Consider the following 10,294-nt stretch of genomic DNA (forward strand, 5'->3'; position numbering starts at 1 on the left):
AAGGAAAGAGTGTGTGAAGGAATGTGGGTGGATGGACATGTGTAGTAGCGTTTGATAACAATTCTTGGCAAGGTATGGAAGGTCTGATAGTCCAGAAATGATGAGCTCAGCTGGTAAATAAAAAAAACGCAGTGACAATCGCCTTCTTTGCCAGTTGAGCGAATATCAGTACATCATCAAATAAGGCACATCTTCTTACGCAGATACTCGTGTTGAGCTGCTGGGAGTGGTTTGTTGAGCATATCAGCAATTTGATCATGTGTAGATACATATTGCATTTTGACAAAACCTTTTTTCACTAAATGTTTTATATTTTGATAACGGATGTCAATGTGTCTGGACCTAGAACCTGTAAAATGTGATTCAGAAATATAAACCACCGATTCATTGTCCTCCATCACAGTGATCGGTCGGATCGGGTGTGTCCAGATATCTGTGACTAAAGCATCAAACCAAGTTAGAGAATTACATGCATCTGAAACACAAGCATATTCAACTTCAGTGGATGAACAAGAAACAAAGTTCTGTTTACACACTTGCCAATAAACAGGACATCCATTTAAGAACATCATATAACCTGAAGTACTTTTACGTGATTTCTTATGACTTGCCCAATCAGAATCTGCATAACAACTTAATTCTGCATAATCAGTATGTGTTGGTTCTAACAATAACTTCAAATGTTTGGTGTATTTTAGGTATCTCAATAATTTCTTAATACATGTCCAATGAAACTGTTATGCCTTACCTACGTGTCGAGATAAGAGATTAACACTAAGTGCAATGTCGGGTCTGGTCCAACTACTAATGTACAATAGTGACCCAATGATTGAACGATAAAGTGTTTGATCCTCAAACTCAGGACTTGCTTCTTGTGTCAAGTTGTGAAACTCTGTTTGCATGGATGTCTTTGTTGTGTTAGCATCTTTCATGTTGCAATGATGCAAAATTTGTTCAATTTTATCCTCTTGTGAAAGACTAAATCCCTTCTGTGTTTTTTCAATCTGAACACCTAAATAAGTGCTAATGTGACCTAATGATTTCAATGTGAAATATCTCTGCAAAGCTTTGGCAAAAATCTCACTCATTTGCTTATTTGGACCAATATAAACAATATCATCAACATAAACAAGAACTATCTCATATGCATTGTTAGATCTTTTTGTGAACACGCACTCATCAGTTTCGGACTTAATAAAGCCCATTGAATTTAGTTTGTCAGTAAGACATAAGTACCACATTAAACCAGATTGTTTCAGACCATAAAGACTTTTGTTTAGGAACCAGGTATCCTCTTCTTGCTGTTGGAATCCTGGAGGACTTCTCACGTAGATCTCTTCGTCTAGGTCTGCATGTAGATAAGCCGTGTCAACATCAAACTGGAAAACTTCTAAACCAAGGATAGTTGCAGTTGCTAAAGCAATTTTTACACTCTCAGTTCGAACTGTCGGTGAGTAGGTATTTGTGTAGTCCTCAGGATAACGTTGAGTGAAACCCTGAGCTACAAGTCTGGCCTTGTACAGTGACTCACCATTTGGTTTCTTTTTGATTCTGTAGACCCATCGAGTGCCAATGACATTTTTGTTTGCTGGAGGTTTTGCAGGTGTAAATACCTTAAGTTTCTTTAGACTGTCCATTTCAACCTGCATTGCATCATACCATTTGTCTTGCTCTGAATTAGGGAGCTGCTTGATTTGTGTGAAATTATCAGGTGGAAGTGTAACATTGCAAATCAAAGGCAAGGGTGCTTTTGTCAGTTGCCAAGAATATCGTTGTGGAGGGATCCCTTTTGTGGCCCTCTTGGAACGTCTCGGAACAACTGTCCAGTCTTCTTCTGCTTCGTCCTCGTCCTCACATTCGTCGCTAGCGTCAGCATCTGCGGCTTGTGAAGATGGAACATCAGGTTGAGAAGAACTAGTGGAATCTTGATCATCAGGCTGTGTGGCATCAGCAGTATCATCTCTAGGGAAATAAACTCCAGGATCACTGGAATGAATCCTGGACGAGTCAACATCTTCCTCAAAATTAGCAGATTGGGAAATCACAATTACATGTTTAGAGTCAATAAATTTGCTCCACTTTGAGTTATCATCAATACCCATAAATCTCAGTCTCTTTGCTGCTGGACCTCCTTTTCTTCTTTGAGCTAAGGGAATGTTCACTGTTAGGATATGGTATAAGCCTAACGGGTTATCCAGGCAATATATGTATGCTATAACTTTAACTGTATTCTGTAACTTTAAGATGTAATGTTGAGTAATTGTACTGATGAGTCATTGTAACTGACTGCTGACTGACTGCTGACTGCAATTATCCTAATTGTACTGTTGAGTCATTGCACTGCTGACTTCCCTTATCTTAAGTGGATAATCTTCCTCAAAATTAGCAGATTGGGAAATCACAATTACATGTTTAGAGTCAATAAATTTGCTCCATTTTGAATTATCATCAATGCCCATAAATCTCAGTCTCTTTGCTGCTGGACTTCCTTTTCTTCTTTGAGCTAAGGGAATGTTCACCATAGCATATGAACCAAAAATATGGATGTTTTTAAGATTGGGTTTGTAGCCATACAACATGAAGAAAGGAGTCTGATTTATTACACTGCTCCAAGTACGGTTGACAATGTAATTTGCATATTTGATAGCTTCACCCCAGTATATCTTACCAAGGTTGGCGTCTTCTAGGAGACAACGCATCATGGTTTGCAGTACCCCTTGTCTTCGTTCTGCGACTCCATTATGAGCCGGTGTGTAAGGGGCCGACGTCTGATGAATAATTCCATTCTTACGCATCCAGTCCTGGAAACGCTGAGACATGAATTCGGCACCACGATCACTCTGGATTCTGGCGATGCGAACTTGGTGTTGGGTAGAAACAAGGGCTGCAAAGTCTTTAAAGATCTGAAAAGTCTCTGATTTTTCTTTCATAGGATATACATATCCATATCTAGAGTAATTATCAACAATTGTTAGAAAATATTTTCTACCACCAAATGATGGCGGGAAAGGACCAACTATGTCAATGTGAACCAAATCAAAAATGCGTGTTGACAGGCGTGTAGCACGTTTGGGAATGGCTGCTGCTTTGGATTTGGCCTTTTTGCATACAGCACAATCCAAAAACACCTTACATCCCTTTAGATTCAAACCTTTTGTGAACTCCGGCATCTTCCTAAGAACACGGAAACTGGCATGCCCCAATCTTCTATGCCATTTGTGGATACACCTAGAATGCAAAGATTTACCTGTTAGTGAATTCTCAACATTAACATTTTTATGCGGAACCTTAGGCTTGCTCTGAGCAACCTGTTTACCAATTCTATTTTTGTTGGCTTTAGGAGCCTTAGGGGTAGCAACAGGATCTCTCTCTGGAGCATCTCTCTCTGGGTCTGTGCTCTCCCTTTTTGGAGTTTGTATACTTGCCTGTGTTTGTGGTTTAGGCTTTGGCTTTAAGTAATAAACACCACCAATTAATATGGTTCCAGCAACAATATCTCCATCTTTAACTATGTAACTTGCATTTTCAAGGTGGTGAACCTGGAATTTTAATGCTCTAGACAAGTGACTCTGACTAAGCAAATTACTGGTTGCTGTTGGTATGTAATAAACATCAGGAATGAATGCATCGAGCTCTTCAACATAAACAGTTCCTTTTCCTTTGACCTGAGAAGGATGATTTGAAAAAGAATAAAGTTCACGTAGTTCTGGTTCAGGCTCGTGCATTTCTGTGAAAAGTTCCTTTCTGTAGGTAACATGCAAAACTGCACCACTGTCCAAAGTCCACAGGAGTCGTCTGTCGTACTCTGGTTGAGGTTGTGGATCATTGGTTAAAGCCAATGTGGCGAGTGGAGTTTGTGGATCACACCGGGGACCACGACGACCTTGTCTTCCGCCTCTGCCTCTGCCTCTGGACTCTGTTCCTCTGGGCTGGTACGTGACAGGAGCTGGAACTCGTTGGGGACAATCCCGGGTGGCATGTCCCACACGATTGCAGGTGTTGCATCTCGGCATCCTTGGAGCGTAGGCTCTTCCTCGGAAGGGGCGCCTAGCTGGAGCTCTTGATGCGGGTGGTCCTCTCAAATGTGGCGTGGCCAACATGAATGCCTCTTCTTCAATTAAAAGTCTACAGACATTGTCCACTGTGCGTTGAGCAATTGGGACTTGGTTAATTTTTGTAACAGCATCTTTCCATTCATAATTCAAAGAGTTAATAATGATGCTGATCATTTGAATATCTTCAATGTTATGACCTCTTTCTCTCAATTCTGTTCTGATTCCTTTCAGTTTGGTCAAATGCCCTCCAATTTGTTCACCGGGTTTCAATCTCGAACCGTGGAGTTCAGACATGAGTAAACATGAAGATTCAATTGAGACAGGCCTGTAGCAATTTTCCAATTCAGCCCAAATTTGACGGGCTGTTGTATTTGGTGGAAAAGTGACCTGCAGTTCAGTATCCATGGACATCAATAATGTTGTACGAGCTCTAATCTCTAAGTCTCGTATTGCAAAATTCCAAGGTTGTGCAGGAGGGTTAAAAATCATGCAGTGAGTGCCTTCTCTAAGAAGCAATAGTGTAATCTCACTGACCCAGGCTTTATAATTATGTCCTGACATTTTTAGTTTTGACTCACCAGTTAGTGGAGAGACAGGAAATGCCTGGTAAGGAGCCTGCATTTGGTATGCTGGCTGTGCTGGCAGGAATGCCTGTGGTATTTGCTGTGCCTGTTGTGGACCTAAAAATGGTCTTGGTTGTGCCATTGGAGGTGGACCAGGAGGTGGCCCTATTTGCACTTGTGGCTGTGGCACATATGCAGGCATTTGTAGCTGCTGTTGGATTGGAATCTGCTGTATTCCAGCTGCCATTTGTGCTTGAGCTGCAATATTGGCATGACCTGCTGGAGATGCAGTCATTTGCCTTTGCTGCATTAAGCGTGGTTGTGTTCCATCCAGTGCTGTGGAGTCGGAGTCGGAGTCGGAGTCGAGGAGTCGGAGTCGGAGGAAATTTTGGGTACCTGGAGTCGGAGTCGGAGTCGGCAAACAATGCACCGACTCCGACTCCGACTCCGGAGGCATCCTAAACAATGGCAAAAAGACTGCTAACATAAAGTTATGAAAGGACGTTTTGTCTTCCTTAAAATGGATGCATGCACACGTCACAGAGTCAATTATTTCGCTATTAATGTTAGATTTGTGGATGAAAATAACAAAACAATAACACGGACCCTCGGAGTAAAGGACACTCAGGCACATCACACCAGTGATTACCTTCAGAAGTTAGTGGAGGGTGTTCTAGAAGATTTTGAAATTAAAAAGGAACAGATTTTATGTGTTGTGACAGATAACGCTTCTAACATGTTGAGCACAATTGAGAAGATGAAGGCAGATGAAGAAGGTATCAAACAGATATTAGACTTAGAGGAAGACAGCTCTGCAAGTATTAGAGAAAGTTTAGAAACTGAAGAGAATGCTGACATTTTTTTAGACAACTTTGTTGAAGAAGCATTGAAGCTTGCTACTATTCATCATATGCGATGTGCTGTTCATACACTGCAACTTGCCATAAGAGATGGATTAAAAGATCGCCATGCAGCTACATTAATTGGCAAATTACGGCAAGTAACTGTTGCAGCCAGGGCCCCAAAAACAGATGCAATTTTGAAAAGACGTGCAGGAAAAGGAGCCATTTTGGATCAAACAACTCGCTGGGGAAGCACTTATTTAATGGTGAAGCGTTTGCTTGAACTTAAAGACTTCATAGAAGAAATGGACAATGAAAATCTTGCATTAACTGCAAGCCAGTGGACACAAACAAAAGAGCTGGAGAACCTTCTTTCTCACCCCTTCACTGTCACCAAGAGGTTGCAATGTGATGATCTAACCCCGGGTAAATTCCTCTTGGAATGGAAGAGCCTGTTATATCGCCTGAACAAAAATGGAGGGTTAATAGCTGAGGGCATTGCATCTTCAATGATGAAAAGAGAGAGTCTTTTGCTGGAAAATGAAATCTTGTTAGCGGCTATTTATGTCGACCCAATGAGCCGACTTTTATTGAACAGTAAACAGATTGCTACTGGGAAAAAGGCCCTCTATGATGTAGCAGTTCGCATGAAGGGATTACGACCTGAAATACCTCCACAGGAGGATGGAGTTCTTTTAAGCAATAGTGGTAACTCAGAATCATCTTCTTCAAACGAAGAATTAGACTTTGATTCCTTCTTAGACAAAATGGAAGTTGCTAAAGGAAAGCGACGTCGCATAAGCGTTACAGAACCAGTAAATGTCCAAATAAAAAAATTCCAACAGGAGTTTTATAAAGCACTAAAAGAAGTTGAAAAGTATGATCGCTCATCAAAACTTACTGTTGAAGAAGCCATCCTTGTTTATCCAGAGATCGTTAGTGATGTGGCCAGAATAGTTACTGCAATGCCACCCACCCAAGTCAGTGTCGAAAGATTATTTTCAGCCCTAAAAATAATAAAGTCTGACTTAAGAGCCTCTATGAAAGAGGATCTGGCAGAGGCAATTCTCTTCCTTAGAACTCTACATTGAATTGATTTGCATTTGCTAAGCCTATAACTACATTTCAAGATTAATATAAACCATTTCTAGGTTTTACAGATTTTGTTTTTGGTTCATATAGATAAGCTTTGTTTTTGTTCTAAAACAACCAAATAATGTGGTTTGTATTTTTGAACTGGTAAAGTTCCTGTTCCTGATGTTTATGCCTGCTGCTACTATCCAGCAACTTGATTAATTAAATTAATAAAAAAAAATTAATAAAACTTTGTTGTTTTCATTGTGTTTGTCTTTTGCTTAAACTGTTCAATACAGTAGACTGTTGGCTTCCCAGCCAGTAGTCCTGTGGTAATGACATGTATGTTGCCTTTCTTTCCTTCAAGGAATGTATAAAATACATTCGCATATTAATACAGAGGAGTCGGAGTCGGAGTCGGAAGTACAAAAAACTGAGGAGTCGGAGTCGGAGTCGGAGTCGGAACATTTATCTCCCGACTCCACAGCTCTGGTTCCATCTAAAAAGACACCAGCACCACCAGGGGGTGTTGGAGTTTGGGCCTGTGGAAACACTTGTGGCATTTCAGCTTGAACATTTGAACGAGCGAACAACATGTTTGCTAGCCTCTGCTGCAATAATTCAAAGTGTTCATCTAAGCTTCGTTCTGTTTCAGCTTCCTGTAGTAAATTACTTTCGCCCGCAGATGGTGCTGCACCTTTAGCTTCGGGCAGCCCAGTTACAAGAAATGACTGCGTGGCAGGTTTATGTGTAACTTGATCAGGGAGACTTTCATGTGATGTATGCAGTGCTCTTTGTCTTAATTGGCCTGACACAGAATCCACCAGGGGGTGTGTCTTTGGCTCTGAGGAAGAAGACAAGATGGCGCTTTTTGAAAATCTTAAGTCACAGGGCTCTGCCTTTTCTTGTTCCAGCATAAACAAATCTCTCTTAAATCGAGACAGTTCATTTTCATAATATTTTACATGCTCACGGTAGGATTTGATGGCCATCTCACGCTGGGTGATTTCAGGGCCTTGAGGAGGATAGTAAATTACTTCTCTCTCTATATGTGAGGAAGAATGCTCGGCAGTTTGTGGAAACTTTCTTGGCCTAGCACCAAGCACATTGTAATCTGTGGGCTCTGGGAGGATAGATTCATAGCATTCAAATTGAGAAGAAAAGGCTACCGACCTCAGTCGCAATTCATTATCTTCAAAAGCAGCTGTTCTGATATCTCTCCTTTGATGTGTTTCCGAAAGCATTTTCAGATCTTCCTCACCCATGGCACCTTCTTGTCCCAGTTGCGTAGCTGTAGCAAGAGACTGGAATCTTGAGGGCATTTCTATCTCCTGCTCTTCATCCGAAGAGGATAAAGCTCTGGGCTTCATTTTTTTCTTTTTCTTCTGTTTCGGCATCTTAGCAAAAATAATTAGCGTACCTCAGTAGCTAAAAACTAATTGCCTATGCGCTCTTATCAGAAATAACAAAACAAGGGAAAAGCCATAAATCAACCGTCCGTCTGCTACCAGATGTCAGGGCATTGATTAATCCCATGTTTGGCTCTGGGACAATCACCCTGATTTAATTAGAGGATGGGTCGTGGCTTATCCAAGTTGCAATATTCTGAAATAAAACCCGAAGAAAAAGTTCTCTAATAAAACTCATTTATTTGTTATAAAGAAAATAAAACACCTCACTAACTAAGAAAAGTAATTGTTACATTTTGAAATAATTCGTGCCGGCTCCTTTCTCAGCAACTGGCACCCGTGGCAAGAGAACAAAGGAAAGAGTGTGTGAAGGAATGTGGGTGGATGGACATGCGTAGTAGCTTTTGATAACAATTCTTGGCAAGGTACGGAAGGTCTGATAGTCCAGAAATGATGAGCTCAGCTGGTAAATAAAAAAACGCAGTGACAGTCCCTTCCGCAGGTCTCGTTAGTATGCCCCCGGATTCCCACGTTGGGGGACGTCTCTCGTTCTTTTCCAACTGCTGGGATTCCACTACTTCTGACCTCTGGGTGCGCAATACGATTAGGGAAGGCCTAACCCTGGAATTCTGTGCCATTCCCCCGAGGGTTTTTGTTCCCTGTTCCCTGTCTCGAGACCTGGCATATCGTCAGCGTATGGCTTCAGCCATTTCCCACTTATTAGACATCAAGGCCATTGAGGCGGTCCCTCCTGCCCAACATAGGTTGGGATTTTACTCCCATTTATTTTTGGTCCCTAAGTCCTTGGGCGGATGGAGGGCAATTTTAGATTTGAAATCCTTGAACCGGTACATAACCTATCGCCGGTTCAAGATGCACTCCCTCCAGTCTATTTTGGAATGCATCTGGGAGGGAGATTTTCTATCATCAGTTGACCTAACTGAGGCCTATTTACATGTACCCATTTTTCCTGCCCACCATAAATTCCTACGTTTTTATTATAGAGGCCATCATTACCAATATAGGGCCCTCCCATTTGGCCTCTCCTCGGCCCCTAGAGTTTTTACTAAGCTGATGGCAGCCCTCATTGCCCACATTAGGTCCTTACCCATTCGCATTCTTTTTTATTTGGATGATATCCTCATCCTCTCTGCTTCTCAGTCCCAAGCCCATCTCGAGGTTAGTACATCTATTCAGTTGCTTCAAGCTCATGGGTTTCTCATTAACTGGTCCAAGAATTCCTTGTCCCCATCCACCCGTATCCTACACCTGGGCTCTATCATAGATACCTCCTTATTTCAGGTCTCCCTCTCTCCTGCACGCCAGTCCAGCTTAGCTGCCCTGGCTTCTAGGTGTATTAAAGACCGTTCCGTCCCACTAATCACCCTCTCCCGGTTATTAGGTAAAATGGTGTCTACTTTTGGCATTGTTCCCTGGTCCCATCTCCATAGTCAACAGTTACAATGGTTTCTCCTCCCTTTTCAATGGTCCCTTTCCGTCACCTCCCTAGCGAAGGTTTCCCTACCCTCTGAGGTCCTGGAATCCTTGGCGTGGTGGGCCTCGCCCTCCATTTCCAAGGGCAGTGGTTTTAGGGAACCACCCAGGCTAGTGCTCACCACTGATGCTAGTCTTTCTGGTTGGGGTGCACACCTAGACACCCATATGGTCCAGGGTCACTGGTCTGAACAGGAGAGGCAGTTCAATATTAACCAGTTGGAGTTACGAGCGATTTATTTTGCATTGCTTCATTTCCGCCGCTTGCTTGACGGCCTACATGTCCTTGTGCGTACTGACAATACTTCCGCCAAGGCTCATATTAACAGACAGGGTGGTACTCATTCAAAGTCCCTCTTCTATGAAGCCCTTTGCCTAGGGCTCTGGGCGGAGGACCACCTGGCATCCTTGTGGGCATCCCACATTTCCGGGAAGTTGAATATTCTGGCAGATTCCCTCAGTCGTCATCTCGTGGACCACGCCAAATGGAATCTTCACCCGCAGCTTTTTCGTGACCTCTCTCTTTGTTTTGGATTCCCAGTAGTAGACCTTTTCGCCTCTCACGTCAATCATCAGGTACCACATTTCTTTTCTAGGTACTCGTCTCCCGGTGCGGAAGCGGTAGATGCTCTCCTAGTTCCCTGGCCCCAAGGCCTGCTACTCTATGCCTTCCCTCCCCTGGCCCTCATTGCCAAAGTTCTACACAAATTGCTGCAAGAAAAAGCGGAACTGATCCTGATTGCCCCGCATTGGCCCAGGAGGCCTTGGTTCTCAGACCTGATCTCCCTATCAGTGGCGCCCCCTTGGAGGATTCCCGATGACCAAATATGCCTCCTCCAAGGAGACCTGACCCACCC

The 10,294-nt window shown here is 42.7% G+C and overlaps 1 protein-coding gene across 1 annotated transcript; it reads right to left on the bottom strand.

The window, feature by feature from the left end:
* Positions 1 to 3,962: 3,962 nt before the first annotated feature.
* On the bottom strand, positions 3,963 to 7,931 carry LOC139317446 (uncharacterized; the record flags this gene model as incomplete). Its single annotated transcript, XM_070944508.1, has 2 exons — positions 7,038 to 7,931; positions 3,963 to 4,952 (listed from the first exon to the last, which is right to left on the bottom strand). Coding segments are annotated over exons 1-2 (1,884 nt in total), but the record flags the coding sequence as incomplete, so codon positions are not given.
* Positions 7,932 to 10,294: the final 2,363 nt, after the last annotated feature.

The sequence above is a fragment of the Pituophis catenifer genome, unplaced genomic scaffold, assembly GCF_029215685.1.
Source record: "Pituophis catenifer annectens isolate HBS135680 unplaced genomic scaffold, rPitCat1.0.hap2 SCAF_5, whole genome shotgun sequence".
NCBI lineage: Eukaryota > Metazoa > Chordata > Lepidosauria > Squamata > Colubridae > Pituophis > Pituophis catenifer.